General features: G+C 37.8%; 1 protein-coding gene and 1 long non-coding RNA gene across 2 annotated transcripts in view; one reads left to right on the forward strand and one right to left on the reverse strand.

Moving 5' to 3' along the window:
• LOC110575843 overlaps positions 1-22,177 on the reverse strand; it is an 81,474-nt gene that overhangs the window by 12,725 nt on the left and 46,572 nt on the right. The window lies entirely within an intron of this gene.
• LOC110575842 (glycine N-phenylacetyltransferase-like) lies at positions 7,968-17,178 on the forward strand. The gene is made up of 5 exons (XM_021684869.1): positions 7,968-8,045; positions 10,602-10,709; positions 13,977-14,103; positions 14,954-15,125; positions 16,776-17,178. The coding sequence occupies exons 1-5, from the start codon at positions 7,968-7,970 to the stop codon at positions 17,176-17,178; spliced, it is 888 nt and encodes a 295-aa protein (XP_021540544.1).

The raw sequence follows: 22,177 nt of genomic DNA on the forward strand, positions 1-22,177 counted from the left end.
TTTTCAAAGAACCAGCTCCTGGCTTCAGTGATCTGTTCTACTGTTTTTTTAGTTTTTATATCATTTATTTCTGCCCTAGTTTTTATTATTTCCTTCCTTCTGCTGGCTTTAGGCTTTGCTATTCTTTTTCTAGCTCCTTAGATGTAAAGTTAGGTTGTTTATTTGAGATTTTTCTTGCTTTTGAGATAGGCCTGTATTGCTATATTCTTCCCTCTTAGGATTGTTTTGCTACATCCCAAAGGTTTTGGACTACTTTTTTTTTTTTACTAAAATAAATAATTTATTTTCCTTATCTCTAGACTATTTTTTATTATGTTATGTTAGTCACCATACAGTACATCATTAGTTTTTGATGTAGTGTTCAATGCTTCATTAGTTCCGTATAAAACCCAGAGCTCATTACAACACATGCCCTTCTTAATACCCATCACCCAGCTACCCCATCCCCCGGACCCCTCCCCCCCATTTGAAACCCTCAGATTGTTTCCCAGGGTCCATAATCTCTCATGGTTCATCTCTCCCTCTGATTTCCTCCCCTTCAGTTTTCCCTTCCTTCCCCTAATGTCCTCCATGCTATTCCTTATGTTCCAATTATGAGTGAAACCATATGATACTTCTCTTTCTCTGCATGACTTATTTCACTGAGCATAATCTCCTCGAGTTCCATCCATGTCGATGCAAATGGTGTGTATTCATCCTTTCTGATGGCTGAGTAATATTTCATTGTATGTATGAACCACATCTTCTTTATCCATTTGTCTGTTGAAGGGCATCTTGGCTCCTTCCACAGTTTGGCTATTGTGGACATTGCTGCTATGAACATTGGGGTGCATATGGCCCTTCTTTTCACTACATCTATATCTTTGGGGTAAATGCCCAGGAGTGCAATTGCTGGGTTGTAGGGTAGCTCTATTTTTAATTTTTTGAGGAACCTCCACACTGTTTTCCAAAGTGGCTGTACCAACTTGCATTCCCACCAACAGTGTAAGAGGGTTCCCCTTTCTCCACAACCTCTCCAACATTTGTTGTTTCTTGTCTTGTCAACTTTTGCCATTCTCACTGGTGTAAGATGGTATCTCAATGTGGTTTTGATTTGAATTTCCCTGATGGCTAATGATGATGAACATTTTTTCATGTGTCTGTTAGCCATTTGTATGTCTTCTTTGGAGAAGTGTCTGTTCATGTCTTCTGCCCATTTTTAACTGGATTATTTGTGTTTCAGATGTTGAGTTTGAGAAGTACTTTATAGATTTTGGATACCAGCCCTTTATCTGTAATATTATTTGCAAATATCTTCTCCAATTCCGTGGGTTGTCTCTTTGTTTTGTTGACTGTTTCCTTTGCTGTGCAGAAGCTTTTTATCTTGATGAAGTCCCAAAAGTTCATTTTTTGCTTTTGTTTCCCTTGCCTTTGGAGACTTGTCATGAAAGAAGTTGCTGTGGCTGATGTCAAAGAGGTTACTGCCTATGTTCTCCTCTAGGATTTTGATAGATTCCTGTCTCACATTGAGGTCTTTCATCCATTTTGATGGATTTATATATTTGTGTATGGTGTAAGAGAATGGTCCAGTTTCATTCTTCTGTATGTAGCTGTCCAATTTTCCCAGCACCATTTATTGAAGAGATTGTCTTTTTTCTATTGGATATCCTTTCCTGATTTGTGGAAGATTAGTTGACCATAGAGTTGAAGGTCCATTTCTGGAGACTCTATTCTGTACCACTGATCTATGTGTCTGTTTTTGTGCGAATACCATCCTGTCTTGGTAATCACAGCTTTGTAATATAGCATGAAGTCAGGCAATGTGATGTCCCCACCTTTGTTTTTCTTTTTCAACATTCCTTTGGCAATTTGGGATCTTTTCTGGTTCCATACAAATTTTAGGATTGTTTGTTCCAGCTCTTTGAAAAATGCCAATGGTATTTTAACAGGGATGGCAAGGAAAGTGTAGATTGTTCTGGGCAGCATAGACATTTTAACAATGTTTATTTTTCCGATCCCCGAGCATGGAATGTTTTTCCATCTTTTTGTGTCCTCTTCAATTTCCTTCATAAGCGTTCTGTAGTTTCTAGAGTATAGATCCTTTACCTCTTTGATTAGGTTTATTCTTAAGTATCTTATGGTTTTTGGGCTATTGTAAATGGAATCGATTCCCTAATTTCTCTTTCTACAGGTATAATGTTAGTGTATAGAAAAGCAACTGATTTCTGTGCATTGATTTGTATCCTGCCACATTAGTGAATTGCTGTATGAGTTCTAGTAATTTAGGGGTGGAGTCTTTTTGGTTTTCCACATAAAGTATCATGTCATCTGCAAAGAGAGAGAGTTTGACTTCTTTGTCAATCTGAATGTCTTTTATTTCTTTTTGTTGTCTGATTGCTGATGCTAGGACTTCCAATACTATGTTTAACAATAGTGGCAAGAGTGGGCATCCCTGTCATGTTTCTGATCTTAAGGGAAAAGCTCTCAGCTTTTCCCCATTAAGAATGATATTTGCTGTGGGCTTTTCATAGATGGTTTTTATGAAATTGAGGAATGCACCCTCTATCTCTACACCCTGAAGAGTTTTAATCAGGAAAGGATGCTGTATTTTGTCAAATGCTTTTTCTGCATCAATTGAGAAGACCATATGGTTCTTGTCTTTTCATTTATTAATGTGCTCTATCACGTTGATTGATTTGTGAATGTTGAACCACCCTTGCATCCCAGGAATAAATCCCACCTGGTCTTGAGGGATAATCCTTTTAATGTACTGTTGGATCCTACTGGCTAGGATCTTGTTCAGTATTTTGGCATCCATGTTCATCAGGGATATTGGTCTATAATTCTTCTTTTTGATGGGGTCTTTGCCTGGTTTTGGGATCAGGGTAATGCTGGCCTCATAGAAAGAGTTTGGAAGTTTCCCTTCTGTTTCTATTTTTTGAAACAGCTCCAGAAGACTAGGTATTATTTCTTCTTAAAATGTTTGAGAGAATTCCCCTGGGAAGCCATCTGGTCTGGACTCTTGTTTTTTGGGCGGTTTTTGATTACTGCTTCAATTTTGTTACTGGTTATTGGTCTATTCAGATTGTCTATTCCTTCCTGTTTTAGTCTTGGTAGTTTATAAGTTTCCAGGAAGGCATCCATTTCTTCCAGGCTGCTTAATTTGTTCCAGGCATATATTGCTGATAGTAATTTCTAATAATTGTTTCTATTTCCTTGATGTTAGTTGTGATCTCTCCCCTTTCATTCATGATTTTATTAATTTGGGTCCTTTACCTTTTCTTTTGGATAAGGCTGGCCAGAGGTTTATCGATCTTATTAATTGTTTCAAAGAACTAGCTTCTAGTTTCATTGATCTGTTCTACTGTTTTTCTGATTTCTATTTCATTGCTTTCTGCTCTAATCATTATTATTTCTCTTCTCCTGCTTGGTTTAAGTTTTATTTGCTGTTCTTTCTCCAACTCCTTTAGGTGTAAGTTTAGCTTGTGCATTCAGGATTTTTCTACTTTTTTGAGTGAGGCTTGGATGGCTATGTATTTCCTTCTTAGGACCATCTTTGCAGTATCCCATAGGTTTTGGACCAATGTGTTTTCATTCTCTTTGGTTTCCATGAATTGTTTAAGTTCTTCTTTAATTTCCTGGTTGACACAAACATTCTTGAGCAGGATGCTCTTTAACTTCCAAGTGTTTGAATTTCTTCCAAATCTTTTCTTGTGATTGAGTTCCAGTTTCAAAGCATTGTGGCCTGAAAATATGCAGGGAATAATCTCAATCTTTTGGTATTGGTTGAGACCTGATTTGTGAACCAGTATGTGGTCTATTCTGGAGAGAGTTCCATGTGCATTCGAGAAAAATGAGTATTCCATTGTTTTAGGGTGGAATGTTCTGTATATATCTATGAAGTCCATCTGGTCCAATATGTCATACAAAGCTCTTGTTTCTTTGTTGATCTTCTGCTTAGATGATCTGTCCATTGCTGAGAGTGGAGTGTTGAGGTCTCTTACTATTAAAGTATTATTATCAATATGATTCTTTATTTTGGTTAACAGTTGGCTTATGTAGATGGCTGCTCCCATGTTGGGGGCATAGATATTTACAATTGTTAGATCTTCATGTTGGATAGACCCTTTAAGTATGATAGAGTGTCCCTCTACATCTCTTACTACAGTCTTCAGCTTAAAATCTAATTTATCTGATGAGAATTGATACCCCAGCTTTCTTTTGAAGTCCGTTGGCATGATAAATGGTTCTCTATCCCCTCACTTTCAATCTGGAGGTATCTTTAGGTTCAAAATGAGTCTCTTGTAGACAGCATATGGATGGGTCATGTCTTTTTATCCAATCTGCAACCCCGTGCTGTTTCATGGGAGCATTTTGGCCATTCACATTGAGAGTGACTATTGAAAGATATGATTTTAGTGCCACCATATTGCCTGTGAAGTCCCTGTTTCTATGGATTGTCTCTGTAAATTTCTGGTCTATATTACTCTTGGGGTCTTTCTTCTTTTATAGAATCCCCTTTAATATTTCTTGCAGGGCCGGCTTCATGGTCACATATTCTTTCAGTTTCTGCCAGTCCAGGAAGTTCTTTGTCTCTCTATCCATTCTGAACAACAGCCTTACTGGATAAAGTATCCTTGCCTGCATGTTCTTCTCATTTAGTACTCTGAATATGTCTTGCCAGCCCTTTCTGGCTTGCCAGGTCTCTGTGGACAGGTCTGACGTTATTCTGATGTTCCTCCCTCCATACGTGAGAAATCTCTTCCCCCTAGCTGCTCTCAAGATAGCTTCCTTGGTTCTTAGATTAGCAAGTTTTACTATTATATGCCAGGGTGATGGTCCGTTCTTATTGATCTTGGGAGGGATCCTCTCTGCCTCTTGGACATGAATGCTTGTTTCATTCCCCACATTAGGGAAGTTCTCAGCTATGATTTGCTCAAATATACCTTCTGTTCCTCTATGTCTCTCCACCCCCTCAGGGATCCCAATAATTCTGACATTGGAACGTTTCATGGCATCACTGATCTCTCTAAGTCTGTTCTCATGGGTTTCTAGCTGTTTACCCCAGGCCTCCTCGGCTTCCTTCCTTTCTATCATCTTATCTTCTAGCTCACTAATTCGTTCTTCTGCCTCATTTACCCTGGCTGTCAGGGTATCCAGTTTGGATTGCATCTAATTCATAGCATTTTTAAGTTTGGCCTGATTAGATATCATTTCTGCCCTTAGAGATTCTATATTGTTGCTAATATTTTTCTCAAACCTAGATATCGACTTCATAATTGCTACTCTGAAGTCCATCTCTGACATCTTGCTTATATCCATAGCCATTAGGTCTGTGGCAGAGGCCATAGTCTCTGGTTCTTTTCTTTGTTGGGGGTTCCTCCTCTTAGTCATTCTGTTGAAAGGTGGTTGAGGGAATGTACAGAGTCCAAAGTATTAACCACAACCCAAGCAAGATGCACCCGTTTTATAGGGACCTTAGGGTTGTCATCCTCTTGTTCTTCCAGCCTGCGTTCTGGGGGAGGGGCCTGCTGCACTGTTACTCAGGCAACTCTGTTTGGGCAGAGTTGCCCTGCCCCCTGTTGGGGGGGATGGGCTCAGTGAAAACCGATTTTTTGAGCTTTTGTTCTCTGGCAGCTGAGAGTCAGAGCAAAAATGGCCGCACCCAAACCTCTGTCCCAGGGCAGAGAAATCGTAGTCTGCTCTTCACTGAGCCCTCCAAGACACACAGTCTCCGTTTCTGTCTGCCCTGCTAAAAACCACAGCCTCCCGGGATGGTGTGCGCCCACAGCAACTCTCCCAGAGGTCGATCCCAGGGCCAGGGCATGTCTCTGCCCTTTGTGCTTCTAAAACCATGAGCTGCCCCTGGTTTGCGTGGATGCACCCGCAACTCCTGGATCCTGTCTGGGGGCTGCTGTACAGCCCTTCCCAGCCGCTACCACTCTGCAAGTTTGTGCCTGCTCCCCAATGTGGTACGCTTTTGCGCTCCAGTGTTATATCACTTTCCATGCATCAGCTTATGGAAGCTTCCTCCCCCTTCTGTTTATCTTCTGATATCTGCCCACAGATTCACACTCCACCCTTCATACCTCTCCATCAGGGAGGCCTTTCTGCTTGCAAAGATCCAAGTATATATTCTTACATCTCAGGCTGATTTCATGGGTGTTCAGAATGGTTTGGTAGACATCCAGCTAAATTCAGGGGACTGGTTGAAACAGGGTCCCCTACTCCTCCACCATCTTCCCTCTTCTCCTGGACTACTGTATTTTCATTTATATTTTTTCCATGTATTTTTTAAATTTCTTATTTGATTTCCTGGTTGATCCATTCATTGTTTAGTAGCATGTTGTTTAGCCTCCATGTATTTGTGGTCTTTTTTTCTTGTGGTTGACTTCTAGTGTGCTGCATGTGTTCTGCTGTTGTTTTAGCTGCTCTGTGCTTCAGGCCAGTCATCTGCAGAGAGTCCTTGCATGCAGTGGGTATTGTTTGGTCCCCAGCCTGAATGTGGTGAGTTTTAAATAGGTGTGCTCTGGTCTGCTTGTGAAATGAGACCTGACACCTACTCCAGAACTGAGACCCTGCAGAACTCTCTGGTCAGGAGATGTAGTGTGGGCAGGGGTTTGTGCTGGCCTTCTGGAGGACGGGACTGTCATGTTGGGACCAAGGCAAATTTGACTGAGAAGGGCAGTCCTGCCAGAGTGCAGGGGGGGTGGGCCTTGGTGTAAGCATGCAGCCAGTGTCTGTGCTGAGTTGCTTCCCACAGTTGGTTTTGTGCTTGTGCTGAGCATGGGGGAGGTAAATGGTGCCAGCTGAGCCTGCTGATCTTTAAAACTCCAGGCTTTAAGCCCTGCTGGTTGCAAGAGCTCACAAAAATTAGCTTCTCTCATTTTTCAAGCCAATAGCTTTGGACATTCTCCTTGTACATACCCATGTGTTCCTCTCTCTCTCTCTCTCTCACCTTTCTCTGAGACCATACCTACCTCCCTTATACAGCACCCTTGATCCATTTCTCCCCCAAACCCCATCTCCACACTTCTACCTTCCTTGGTGTGGCCTTTTCTCTCTCTAGTTGTGGAGTTTGTTCTGCCAGTCTTCAGGTCGATTTCTGGGGTATTTAGGATGATTTGATATTTACCTAGTTGTGTTTGTGGGATGAGGTGAGCCTAGTTATCTTCCTCTCTCTGACCCCTGAAGGGTATTGTTGCAGATTTATCTGTTACCTATTATAGCAATGATTCCTGAAAATGGCTATATAAGAAAATCATTTGGAGAAGTGCTGGAGAGAATGAGAAGCAAATGGAACTCAAACACTGCTAAGGGAATATAAAATAGTTCAGCCACTTTGGAAAAGCAGTCTGGCAGTTTTTTATAAAGTTAAACATATGCTTACTATATGACCATGTAAATGCACTTCTACATATTTACTCAAGAGGAATAAAAGTGTTTGCTCAAATGCACTGGTCAAAGCACCTCACATGTATTGATTTATTTAACTGGCACAACTACTTTATGGGACAGGCACTATAGTCATTGCCATTTTATAAATGAAACCAAGGCACAGAGGAGTTAAGTAATTTGCCCAACATCACATAGCTTCTAAGTGGCAGACTCAGGCTTGTCATGGATGTGAACTTAATCTCAAAGATGTTCATGCATATTTAGATAGTATATATGGTCATCTTAGTGCATCCTTAATTATTGGTATACTGGGTGATATAAAAATTAAAATAAAAATTTCATAAAGATTTTTAAAAGTTTAGAAAATATTAAAAAGTAGTTTTAGAAAGATGCACCTGTGATTTCTGCCAGTCTTATTCTTCCCAGGAGTTAGTGAGGAGTTCAGTGAATAGGGCACCAATAAAACAACAAGAATAAAGGTCTGACCATTAGTTAGAACTGCCTGTTGTATCTGTTTTGTGTCTTTGTATGTTTTCCATTGCTTCACATTCCTTAATATTTCTTGATCTTCTCTTTAGGTTAAGGCCAAGATGTTCCACTTACAAGGCCCGCAAGTGCTGCAGATGCTAGAGAAATCCTTGAGGAAGAGCCTCCCAGAGTCCTTAAAGGTGACAGAACATTCTTAGGGGGGAAAAAAGGACTAGCAACTGCCTATGAAAGAAGTAGGAAGGAAAACAAGCATTCTCTGAGCACCTACTCTGTGCCAGGCACTCACTCGTCTTACATCTCATTTAGCTTACATCACCTCACTGGAAGGCAAGTCTGTTATATCTATATAACCAAAGAGGAAATGCAAGCTCAGTTTTAAGACTTGACCAAGATCACACCACTAGCGAGTGGCAATCATATGATTTAAATCCACTGTGATCTTTGCTGTGTGATGATCCAAAAACATCTTTGTGCCATTCCAAGAATTGTATTATGTAACACTGGAAGACTTCCCAGAATTTCACAGTTGACTAAAATAACACATTAATGTTTAACTTATTCTTTCTAAACAATCGAGTGCCTGACAAAAGTTAACCATTATGATTCTTTGAAATTAATGATAGGCCAATTTCTATTTTGTCAAACTCCAAAAGCTTATGTTTAATATGGGACAAGATAGAAATTTTATTTTAGAAATGGATCAATGATCTTGTATATAAAGAGGTGGGGGTTTTATTGGGGGGGGCAATAATATATATTGCATAGGGACTAGAATATTACAGGGATAAAGAGTGCCACTCCATTTTAATAAAGGTATAAATTCACAATGAAGACATTAAAAATGCTGAAATGTATACATGTAACAACAGAGGTTCAAAGGACATGGGACAAAAACCAATAGAACTGAAAGAACAAATAGATAAACCCATATGTGTGACTGAAGATTTTAACACTCCTAAGTAATTTATAGAATAGGCAGAAAACTTATAACCTATATAGAAGACCTGAAAAATACTATGAACCAACTTAATTGACATTTACAGAATACATCCCTCAACAATAGCAGAATACACATTCTTTCCAAGTGCACATGGAATGTGTACAAAGATAGATCACATTTTCAAGACTTTTTAAAGAACTGAAATCATAACAAGTATGTCCTTCAGTAATACGATATTAAACTTTAAAAAACACTGGCAGGTATCTAGAAAAACACTCAAATTTTAGAAATATACAACACATTTCTAAATAAACCATACTTCAAAGTCATGAGGAAAATTAGAAAATATCTGAGTTGAATAAAGATGAAAGCACAACATATCAAAAGTTTTGGGATGCAGCTAAAGCAGTGATAAGTGGGAAATATACAGCATTAAGTGCTTTCCTGAAAAAAATAATGGTCTCAAATCAGTGTTTTAAGTCTCCACCTGAAAAACCAGAAAAAGAATAAATTAACTCCAAAGCAAACAGAATTAAGGAAATTATAAAAGATAAGAGCAGAAACCAATGAATTTGAGAGGAGAAAACCAATCAAGAAAATGAATCAAATCTGGCTCATTGAAAAGATCAATAATATTGATAAACTTCTGACTCAGAGATGCAAAGGGAAGACACAAATCAAATCAGGAATGAAATAGGGGATATTAACACCAACCCCATAAACAATATAAGGATAATAAAGACATATCATTATCAACACTGTGCCCATAGATTTCACAATTTATGTTCTGTGGAAAGTAAAAATTACCAACAGTCACTGAAGAAGAAAAATATAACCTTTATCATCCTGTATCTTCTGCAGAGATTGATTTCATAATTTAAAACTTTCCAACAAAGAAAATACCATTGCTTAGATGGCTTTCATGGCAATTTCTACCACACATGGAAGGAAGAAATAATATCAATTCTATGCATACTCTTGCAGAAAAGATCAGAGGAGGAAACACTTCCCAACTCATTTTATGAGTCGAGAATTACCCTAATATCAAAACCAGAGGTAGATTTTATTAAAGAAAAAGAGAGAGAACTAGAGAACAATATTCCTCATGAACATAGATGCAAAAAATCCTCAGCAAAATACTATCAAGTCAAATCCATCAATATATCAAAAGGATAATACATTATAACCAAGGGGAATTTATCATGAGACTGCAAGGCAGGTTCAACAATCAAAGATCAATCAGTGTATATCATTGTATCAATAGATTAAAGAAAAAAAGCCAGATGATCTTCTCTTAATAGGTGCAGAAAAAAAACTGAACTGGAGTTCTTTCATATGATGGATATTATGCAGTCTTTAAAAATGATTATATAAATTTGTGTTTTTTGACACGGAAATATGCCCATAGTAGAGTGTGTGTGTGTGTGTGGGGGGGGAACACGTGTTAAACTAATATATATTAGTTAATTTCGTTGCTTAAAAATTGTATGTGTATTTGTCAATAAATGAAATAAAATGGAAAGATACAACACTAAGTTCTACAATGTGATAGTGGATGATTTTTAATTATTTATTTATTTGAATGTTTAACTGTATTCATATAATGTTCTCATGGTTTGACCCCCAAACCTCTTTCTATTTGGAGTAATAAAGTGGAATCTGAAGGTGATTTAAACCACATGCCCTATCAATTATCACCTTGATTTCATAGAAATAATCCTTGCCCTGATCAAACAAGGCACTGTACCATCCTTTCCCAATAAGTTGACCCCCCGATTTTCTTGGGATGGCACAGGTTTATGGGACTGTCTTCCACATGAACCAGGGAGACCCATTCAAGCTGAAGGCCCTGGTGGACAAGTGGCCTGATTTTACAACAGTGGTTATCCGCCCTCAGGAGGAGGTAAGGTGCCAGATGTGGAATGAGTATATTTTTGTTTTCTTATTTGCTATGTGCCTACCAAGCACCTGGCAATGTGGTAGACCTAGGTGATATAGAAATGAATTGTGTGATGGTGAGCAAGTCCCTGTCCTCAAGAAGCTCACAGCCTGGAGGAAAAGACAGATAAGTGAATAAATTACAACATGGAGTGAAAATGTACAAAAACATATAAGAACATACAACATACAAGATACAAGCAGTACTGTCCAAGAGATGATTAAAACCACAGATGTCAGGGTATGCAAGTAAAGGATCAGAGGGCCTTCCAGGTAGACATTTCCCCAAGACTGGATTTTGAAGATAAATAGGTTTTTGGCAGGCTAACAAGAATAGAAGCTGCATTCTAAACAGAAAAAATAACACCTAAAAATATGTAGAGATAAATATGAAGAATGTTAAGAAAATATAAAGAACAAATTGCAATGCCTTTATTTAGGAATATATTTTCAGTGCCAACTTTTAAAGATCACTCAAACTAAGTACTTAATACATTTCAAATACAAATATGTTATAAGCATATTGGAAAATATAAAGTAAAAATTTATGCATGCAAAATATGTAATCATATAATATCATTTTAATATAAAATTTTCAAATAAAATTTAAATATATATAGTGCTTTTCAAAAACACTGAACTAAACAGACTACAAAAATGAAGACATTTACATTAATTATTGATATAAAAGATGAAGCTATGAGTGCATTTCTGTGAAGCACTTTCTAGCTATTCTACCCTTGTTGGGTAGTTGTTTCCTGACTTCTTCCTTCATCTTCAAATAAACTCAACTCTCATCTGTTAAATTTGAGAAGATATTTTTGAACAAATTTTGTGTTTCAATTTTTTGGGGAATGCAAATTATTTTTTTTAAATAATAGTGCATTTTGGTTTACACTTTATTTTTTTAAATTTAATTTAATTTTATTATGTTAGTCACCATACATCATTAGTTTTTGATGTAGTGATCCACGATTCATTGTTTTCGTATAACACCCAGTGCTCCATGCAGAACGTGCCCTCCTTAATACCCATCACTGGGCTAACCCATCCCCCAACCCCCCTTCCCTCTAAAACCCTCAGTTTGTTTCTCAGAGCCCATAGTCTCTTATGGTTCATCTCCCCCTCTGATTCCCCCCCTTCATTTTTCCCTTCCTTCTCCTAATGTCCTCCATGCTATTCCTTATGTTCCACAAATAAGTGAAACCATATGATAATTGACATTCTCTGCTTGACTTATTTCACTTAGCATAATCTCCTCCAGTCCCATCCATGTTGATGTAAAAGTTGGGTATTCATCCTTTCTGATGGCTGAGTAATATTCCATTGTACATATGGACCACATCTTCTTTATCCATTCATCTGTTGAAGGGCATCTTGGCTCTTTCCACAGTTTGGCTATTGTGGACATTGCTGCTATGAACATTGGGGTGCATATGGCCCTTCTTTTCACTACATCTGTGTCTTTGGTGTAAATACCCAGGAGTGCAATTTCTGGGTCGTAGGGTAGCTCTATTTTTAATTTTTTGAGGCACCTCCACACTGTTTTCCAAAGTGGCTGTACCAACTTGCATTCCCACCAACAGTGTAAGAGGGTTCCCCTTTCTCCACAACCTCTCCAACATTTGCTGTTTCTTTCCCTGTCCATTTTGGCCATTCTAACTGGTGTAAGGTGGTATCTCAGTGGTTTTGATTTGAATTTCCCTGATGGCTAATGATGATGAACATTTTTTCATGTGTCTGTTAGCCATTTGTATGTCTTCTTTTGAGAAGTGTCTGTTCATGTCTTCCATAGTTTACATTTTAAAGACATCATGTGTCCAATAAGGGGTTAATATCCAAAATATATGAAGAACTTATACAACTCAACACCAAAAAAAACAAATAACCCAATTAAAAAATAGGCAGAGGACCTGAACGGACATTTATCCAAAGAAGACATACAGATGGCCGACAGACACAATGAAAGATGCTCAATATCACTAATCATCAGGGAAATGCAAATTAAAACCACAATTAGATATCACTTTATACCTATCAGAATGGCTCAAATGAAAAACACAAGAAGTAAGTGTTGATGAGGTTGTGGAGCAAAAGGAACCCTTGTACACTGTTGGGAATGTATATTAGTGCAGTCTCTATGGAAACAATAAGGAGGTTCCCCCAAAACTTAAAAATTAAATTACCATATGATCCAATAATTCTACTATTGGGTATTTACCCAAAGTAAGTGAAAATAATAATTTGAAAAGATATATGTGCCCCTATGTTTATTGCAGGATTATTACAATAACCAAGATATTGAAGTAATCCAATTCTCCACCAATATATGAATGGATAAAGAAAAAGTGTTTTTTATATATGTATGGATATATTATATATACATATATATATAATGAAATATTACTCAGCCATAAAAAAGAATGAAACCTTGTCATTTACAACAATGTGAATGGACTTAGAGGGTATAATGTTAAATAAGTCAGTCAGAGAAAGACAAATACCACACGATTTCACTCATATGTGGAATTTAAGAAACAAAACAAATGAACAAACAAAGAAAAAAGGGACAAAAAATCGATTCTTAAATACAGAAAAAAAACTGGTGGTTGCCAGAGGCGGGGGGTGGGGGTGGGGGGAAGTGTTGAGTCATTGTATTGTACACCTGGAACTAATATAATGTTGTATATTGATTGCACTTAAATAAACAATTTAAAAGAAAAAATAAGGACATCATGTGTCTTTATTTTGTGTAGCTATATCACATAAAAGTGAAAATTCCAATACAAGTTTACCTGTGTCAATTTCAATATTGTTATGTTTATAATCCATATGTTCTGAGACTTTTTTTTTTTTTGAGACTCTTTTAAATAGAATAAGATTTACTCTTGCAATGGAAGCTTGCCTTTGACAGTAATTTCTTTCTCCTGAGGATTACAGAATTATAGAAGAATGCTTTCTAAACCAGTGCACATTTGGTTGATTTGAAATTGTAACACAACATATAAATACCTAGTTTAGCAAGTTTTTCTTAACCATAAATTGAATAATTGATTAAATCCCTGACTTGCTCTCATGATGTAAATGATTCAGGAATAATGAGAATACCTCAAGAAAAATATCAATATTTATAAGTTTATAAAATAGCACAGTATAATGAAATACAAAGGCCAAGTATTCTAATCACTGGGTATATTCAATTTTATTTATTCCACATTACCTAACCAAACAGGAAATGACAGATGATTTTGATCACTACACCAACACCTACCAAGTTTATTCTAAGAACCCCCAAAACTGTCAAGAATTCCTTGGTGCATCAGGTATCATCAACTGGAAACAACATTTGCAAATCCAAAGTAAGTAAGGGATCTGGGATGTGTGCTGGCTTCTGTGACTGTTCATGGCTACAACTGCAGGGTCACTTTTCATCCTGAGAACATTCCCCTACAGCCTTTGTAGGGGTAGGAAGCTCTACAAAGCCCCACTCAGCTCGATGTTCATTCTTTGCATCAGCTGCTACCCCCTCTTCAGTGGAATAGAATTCAAACATTGCAAACTATAGCCTTGACACAAGGAACTGTGAGTAATGGAATTTCTTGTTAGCTGAGGATTCATGATATATTTTGCAGACATATTCAGGGTCCCTTAGTGTGATTAGGTGTGCAAGCAGAGCTCCCCCTCTGGCCTTCCATTCCTAGAATAAGAATGACAGTTCCTTGTGCCAGGGAGAACCTCCAGGTCACAAGAACAACCATGGGTGTGAGCATGCCCTCCAGAGTCAGATTCTCTAGGGTGGCATCCTTGCTCTTCCTGTTACTTGCTTTGTGATTTGAGCAAGTGATGTAACTTATCTATTATTCAGTTTCCTCATATGTAAAAAAAATGAGGGTAGTAAAAGTACCTAAAACATAGGGTCAATGGAAGAATTAAATGTGGTATTAGACCAATACGTGGGCATGAATTATGTGCACACTCAAGGTTGGCTACTATTTTTAAGATACCATTTCTCCATTGATTTCACAGTGATATAGTCAGGATGTCTAGTATTATCTGCTTGTATACGAGAGTGACTTGGGCATGGTCACATGGTTAAAGGCAACACCAGAAGCAATACTGCCTGACTTTAAATTCTGTATATTTCCACCAGCAAGCTTCTGTAGCATCTACATGGGCAATTATTTCTCACCTTACCTTACCCCTGTCTAGGTTCGCAGTCCAGCCTGAACGAAGTGATACAAAATCTTGCAGCTGCTAAATTGGTCAAGGTCAAGCAAAAACAAGGCATTATGTATATGTTGCCCGAGACAGCAAGTAAACTGCTCCCTTCCTTGCTGGAGGCAAAGAACTTACCTCTTAAATCTGGCAGACGCAAAGTCATGTGAGTTTGAAAAAAGATGCTCTGCATTACTCTCATCTTTCTGTATGGAAGTGGCCTCCCAACTTCTTTCCTTATGTTCACTCTTGCCTCCCTACAATCAATTTCCAGGATGATCCTTTTGTACATGGATTATATCAATTCATCCACTTAAAAGTCATCAGTGTTTTGTTTTGTTTTTTTCAGCTCACATGCCCATTACAGACATTTAGGGTCCTATGAGACCTGCAATCCACCATCTCTTGGACTTCATCTTGTCCCTCTTGCTTCCTCCTACCAGCAGCTTTGGCCTTTTTTCTGTGACTTGATTTCATACACTCACACATACCTTTGGATCATTGCATCTGTTCTTCCCTAAAATGTCCTTCCCTCTGATCTTTGCATAGTTGCTTCTTTCTTGCCATTCATTCTCTCAAATATCATTTCCTTAGAGAGTTCTCCTCAGAGCAACCTAAAACCACCCCTTCCCATAATTCTTCATCACAAAACCCAATTTTTATTTTCCTCAGTGCACTTATCACTATCCGAAATCAGCTTTTTTGTGTATTTATTGACCTATTTGTTGTTTGATTCTTCCCTTGCAACAATTCAAACTCCACAAGATCAGGGGACACTCCTTATATTGTTCACCAATAAGTTTTCAGTAGCCAGAACAGAAAACAAAGTAGATGCCTCATAAATATGCAATGAAGTTACTTCTCAGAGCAAAAGTTTTCCAATAAAAAGAATTTAAACATATTATATATTTCCCTCCACTTATGCCTGAATAGAATTAAAACTGATACAGGGATTTGATCTGGAGATGTCCAATCCTATGGCCCTCTTGTGTGTTAATATGCCTGGAAAAGCCTTATTCACACTGTATTGCACCTTACATCTGAAAGACACATCCAAATCTATAATCTCATTTGATTGTCTTGTCCATCCCATGAGATAGAGAAGGTAGGAGACATTATCCCCATTTTCCTGATGGAAAACAGGTCCAATTGATGAAACAGCTTGTTCAGGTCACGTGGATGGTTAAGGGCATAACTGGGGCTCATGTCTACATTTCCTGCTTCCACATTGTGGGCTCTTTCCAGGTCATCTCCCCAACACTTCTCCACCACTGCAGCAGCCTTCAGACTTCAATGTTCTGTAAGGCGGGGGCTGCCTGCACTCCACATCCCTGCCTCTCCCTGGACTTCAGCTCTCCCACAGTGGCCAAGGAGAATCCAAAGATTCCAGGATTATAAGATACCAAGTTCTGGCTTTATAGCTTGCTAGCATATGCTTTGAGGCACTTGCTTATTTTCTGCTTACCTATTCTTATGTGTAGAACAGGAATGTTATCAGTTCTCCCATCTTAAGTGGAGAGTAACAGCAATGTTGACAAAAATAATGCTTTATTTTTGTGTGATTCTTATTTTTCGTGTGGCACAAGTCCTAGGTACTTATCATGTGATACTCTTACACTATTTAACAGGGGTGCTACTAATATCACCACTGTGTTAATACCTCCATTTTATAAAAAGATTATGAATTCAGGCAATCTGGCTACAGAATCTATGCCTTTACTGTGCTCCAATTTGCATTGTCTGAAGACAGTTTTGGGGAAAATACTCCGCAGTATGTGTGATATTACGGGGTGTTCTTTTCCCTTGTTCTCAACAGCAACCAAGAGATGTTTAAACTCTCCTCCATGGATGTTACTCATGCTGCCTTGGTGAATAAATTCTGGCATTTTGGTGGCAATGACAGGAGCCAGAGATTCATCGAGCGCTGTATCCAGAACTTCCCCACCTTCTGCCTGCTCGGGCCCCAGGGGACCCCTGTGTCTTGGAGCCTGATGGACCAGACAGACGAGATACGGATGGGGGGTACTCTGCCTGAGTACCGGAACAAGGGTCTCATCTCCTATCTCATGGATGTTCACATCCATGCTCTGGACAAACTTGACTACCCTACCTATTACCATACATTTGTAACCAACAAAATCATACAGAAAATGAGTCACAGTCTGAATCATATCACCTTGCCCTGTGACTGGAACCAGTGGCACTGTGTGCCCCTGTGAAGCAGCCCTGAACACAAAACAGTGTTGGGTGGGCTGATGTGGCAGGAAGAGTGGATGGGTGGGCAGAGAGAAAGAATAAATTGTAATTAGCAGTAAAGTGGTATGTGTTGTCTGGGCTCTGGGAAGCAGTACAAATGGTCAACAGAATCACACAGTCCCTGCTCTTAAACCACTCATGGACTTCCCTTTGGGTCCAGCAGACCTGGCATGGCCAGACCTTCCTGTAGTGGACCCTGGTCTTGTTCAGTTTCCTACACTTCTGGATCTCAGTGACACTATTCAGCTGCATTCTGCCCTAATGCTTCTCCTGGAACTCCTATCTTACAAGCGGAGTATTGCTAATGAGCATATCCCGACACTTTTGCCAAGATGTGGCATTATCTTAAGGGTATAGTGTAATTATCCTCTCTCTTTTCTTTACCCTCCCTCTCCCCGCCCCCACCCTCAACTAGCTTCACTGAGGTATAATTGACAAATGAAATTGTAATATATTTAAAGTACAAAACGTGGTAATATATACATATATACACATATACATTGTGAAAGGCCTCCCGCAACCAAGTTAATACTTTCATTATTTCATATACTTACTTTTGTGTGTGTGTGAGAGAACACTTAAGATCTAATCTCTTAGCAACGATGGACTCTAAAAAACAAACTGAGGATTCTAGAGGGGAGGGGGGTGGGAGGATGGGTTAGCCTGGTGATGGGTATTAAAGAGGGCACGTTCTGCATGGAGCACTGGGTGTTATACACAAACAATGAGTCATGGAACATTACATCAAAAACTAATGATGTAATGTATAAGTGATTAACATAACAAAAATTTTTTAAAAAGATCTAATCTCTTAGCAAATTTTAGTGACACATTACAGAATTATCAACAATAATCACCATGCTATAGATTAGGTCCTTAGCACTTAACTCATCTTAAGACTGAAAGTTTGAATACTTTTACCAGCCTCTCCCTATACCATCCACATCCCAGCCCCTGGCAACCACCATTTTTCGAACTCATAGAAACCACTCATATTTCTATGAGTTCGCCTTTTTTTTTAAGATTCCACATATAAGTGATACCATAGTATTTGTCTTTATCTGTCTGGCTCATTTCACTAATATAATGCCCTCCAGATTCATCCATGTTGTCACAAATGGCAGGATTTCCTTGTTATTTTATGGATGAATAATATTTCATTGTGTGTGTGTGTGTGTGTGTGTTTGCATCACATCATTTTTATCCACTCATCTGTCAATGGACACTTAGCTTGTTTCCATGAGTTGGCTGTTGTGAACAATGTGGTGAATGTGGGAATGCAGAAATCTTTCCTAGGTAGTGATTTCATTTCCTTTGGATCTATATACCCAGAAGTAGGATTGCTGAATCATATTGAAGTTCTATTTTTAATTTCTTGAAGAACCTCCACACTGTTTTCTATAGTGGCTGTAACGATTTACATTCCTACCAACAGTGCACAAAGGTTCCCTTTTCTCCACATCCTTGCTAGCCTCGTTATCTCTTGTCTTTTTGGTAACACAAACCCTGACAGGTGAAGGTAATATCTCACTGTGGTTTTGATTTGCCTATCCTGATGATTAGTGATGAGCTATTTGTGTGTCTTCTTCAGAAAAAATGTCTTTTCAGATCCTCTGCTCATTTTTTGGTTGGATTATATGGGGTTTTGTTTTATTTTGCTCTTGAGCTATATGAGTTCCTTATATATTTTGGATATTAATCTCTCATTAGATATATAATTTTCAAATATTTTCTCCCATTTCATACTATGCCTTTTTATTTTGTTGATGGTTTCCTTAGCTGTGCAGAAACTTTTTAGTTTGATGTAGTCCCACTCATTAATTTTTGTTTTTATTGTGTTTGCTTTTGGTGTCAAATCCAAAAAATTGTTACCAACACCAGTGTCAAGGAGTTTTTCCCCTAAGTCTTCTTCTGGGAGTTTTATGGTTTCTGGTCTTATGTGTATGTCTTTAATTCATTTTGAGTTGATTTTGTGTATAGTGTAAGGTAGTGGTCTAATTTCATTCTTTTGCATGTGGATATCCAGGTTCCCCAACACCATATATTGAAGAGACTGTCATTTCTTTATTACGTATTTCTGGAACTTTTGTTGAAAATTACCTGACCATATATGCATGGGTTTATTTCTGGGCTCTCTATTCTCTTCCAGTAATCTATGTGTCTGCTTTTATGCCAATATTACACTGTTTTGATTATTATAGTTTTCTAACATAGAAGTCAGGAAGTATAATGTCTCCTGCTTTCTTCTTCTTTCCCAGAATCTTTTTGGCTATTTGGGGTCTTTCGTGGTTCCATGCAAATTTTAGGATTGTTTTTTCTATTTCTATTGGAATTTTGATAAGGATTGCCTTGATAAGGATTGCTTTTCGTAGAATGGACATCTGCACGATATTAATTTTTTCAGTCCATGAACACAGAATCCTTTTCCATTTATGTGTGTCTTCTTAAATTTCTTTCATTAATGTTTTATAGTTTTCAGTGTACAGATCTTTGACCTCCCTGTTTAAAACTATTCCTAAGCATTTTATTCTTTTTGTTGTTACTATAAATGGGACTTTCTTAATTTCTCTTTCTGATAATTCATCGTTAGAGTCTAGAAATCAACTCATTTTTGTGTCCTGACTTTGTATTCTGCAACTCTACTGATTTGTTTCTTAGTTTTAGTAGGGTTTTTTTGGGGGGGGGGTAGAATCTTTAGGGTTTTCTATACATAAGATAATGTCACCAGTAGACACAATTTCACTTCTTTCTCACTTGGATGGCTTTTATCTCTTTTCCCAACCTGCAGTGCTATGTTGAAGATAAGTGGCAAGAGTAGACATCTCTTTTTCCTAATCTTAGAGGAAAAGTTTTCAGCTTTTCACCATTGAGTATGATGTTAGCTGTGGGCTAATATACAGGGATAAAATCCACTTGCTCATGGTGTATGATTCTTCTAAAGTGTTGTTGAATGTGGCTTGCTAGTATTTTGTTGAGGATTTTTGCATCTATGTTCATCAGGGACACTGATCTTTAGTTTTCTTGTGTGTCCTTGTCTAACTTTGGTATCAGGGTGATGTCGGCCATATAAAATGAGTTTGGAAGTGTACCCTCCTCTTTAATTTTTTCGAAGGGTTTGAGAAAGGTTTGCATTAATTCTTCTTTAAATGTTTGGTAGAATTCACCAGTGAAGTCCTCTGGTCCTGAGCTTTTCTTTGTTGGGAGTTTTTGATTATTCAGCTTCCTTACTAGTAATTGGTTTGATCAGATTTTATACTTCTTTATAATTTAGTTTTTATAGGTTCCATGTTTCTAAGAATTTTTTTTTAAAGATTTTATTTATTTGACAGAGAGAGACACAGCGAGAGACCGAACACAAGCACGGGGAGTGGGAGAGGGAGAAGCAGGCTTCCCGCCTGGCAGGGAGCCCGATGTGGGGCTCGATCCCAGGTCCCTGGGATCATGACCTGAGCCGAAGGCAGACGCTTAATGACTGAGCCACCCAGGCGCCCCATGTTTCTAAGAATTTATCAATCTCTTCTAGGTTATCCTATTTGTTGGTTAATAATTGTTCATAGTGGTCTCTTGTGATTCTTTTCATTTTTGTGTCATCATTTGTAATCTCTCTTCTTTCATGTCTGGTCTTATTCATTTGAGTCTTTTCTCTTTTTTTCTTAGTTGGTCTACCTAAAAGTTAATCAATTTTGTTTATCCTTAAAAAATCCCTTAGTCTCAATCTGAAAAACAAACTGAGGGTTCTAGAGGGGAGGGGGGTGGGAAGATGGGTTAGCCTGGTGATGGGTATTGAGGAGGGCACGTTCTGCATGGAGCACTGGGTGTTATGCACAAACAATGAATCATGGAACACTACATCTAAAACTAATGATGTAATGTATGGGGATTAACATAACAATAAAAAAATTTTTAAAAAATCCCTTAGTCTCTTTTATCTTTTCTATCATTTTTTAGTCTCTATTTTATATATTTATGCTCAAGTAGTTTTCTTCTTTTTACTAATTTTGTGCCTATTTCTTCTTTTTAAATTTTTTGAGGTGTGAGATTAGATTGTTTGAGATCTTTTTCTCTTAAGTTAAGCATTTATCATCATAAACTTTTCTCTTTGAATTGCTTTTGCTTCATTGTATACATTTTAGTGTATATAGTGCATATAGTGTTTCCTTTTTCATTTGTCTGAAAAAATTTTTAATTAATTTTTTGACTCACTGTTGTTCAGGAACATATTATTTAATCTCCAGATATTTGTGTATTTTCCAGTTTTTGTTTTTGTTACTGATTTCTAGTTGTATGTCACTGTGGTCAGAGAAGATGCTGGGTATGATTCCAATCTTTTAAAATTTGTTAAGACTTGTTTTGTGGTCTAATATATAACCTATCCTGGAGAATGTTCCATGTGCCCTTAAGAAAAATGTGTACTCAATTACTGTATCATGGAATGTGTGTATGTATCTGTTAGGTCCATTTGGTCTAATAGGTAGCTACAATCCAATGTTTCTTTCCTGATTGTCTGCCTGGGTGATCTATTCATTTGTTGAAAGTGGAATATTGAAGTCCCTTACTATTATTTTTATTGTTTTCTATCTCTCATTTCAGATCTGTCAATATCTGCTTTATATATTTAGGCACTCCATTGTTTGGTACATGTACATTTTTAAGTGTTATATTCTTTGAATAAATTGACCTTTTTATCATTATATAATGACCTTTCTTTCTTGCTATAGTTTTGACTTAAAGCCTATTTGGCCTGATATAAGTAAAACTACTCCTACTGTCTTTTGGTTTCCATTTGCACTGAATATCTTTCAACTTGAGGAAATTCTTTTAACATTTGTTATAAGGCTGCTCTAGTGGTAATGAACTCCTTCAGCTTTTGTTTGCCTGGGAAAATCTATCTCCCCTCAAGTTCTGAAGGAAACTTTCATGGGTAAAGCAGTTCTTGGCTGGCAGTTGTTTTTCTTTCAGCAC

The sequence above is a fragment of the Neomonachus schauinslandi genome, chromosome 11, assembly GCF_002201575.2.
Source record: "Neomonachus schauinslandi chromosome 11, ASM220157v2, whole genome shotgun sequence".
In the NCBI taxonomy this organism is placed as follows: domain Eukaryota; kingdom Metazoa; phylum Chordata; class Mammalia; order Carnivora; family Phocidae; genus Neomonachus; species Neomonachus schauinslandi.

Excerpts from the sequence above, each read along its gene's own strand:
- LOC110575842 (XM_021684869.1), top strand. The coding sequence starts at position 7,968 with ATGTTCCACTTACAAGGCCCGCAAGTGCTGCAGATGCTAGAGAAATCC. Across the intron at positions 8,046-10,601 it reads GCCTCCCAGAGTCCTTAAAG|GTTTATGGGACTGTCTTCCA; the intron begins GTGACAGAACAT and ends GGGATGGCACAG. Across the intron at positions 10,710-13,976 it reads TTATCCGCCCTCAGGAGGAG|GAAATGACAGATGATTTTGA; the intron begins GTAAGGTGCCAG and ends CTAACCAAACAG.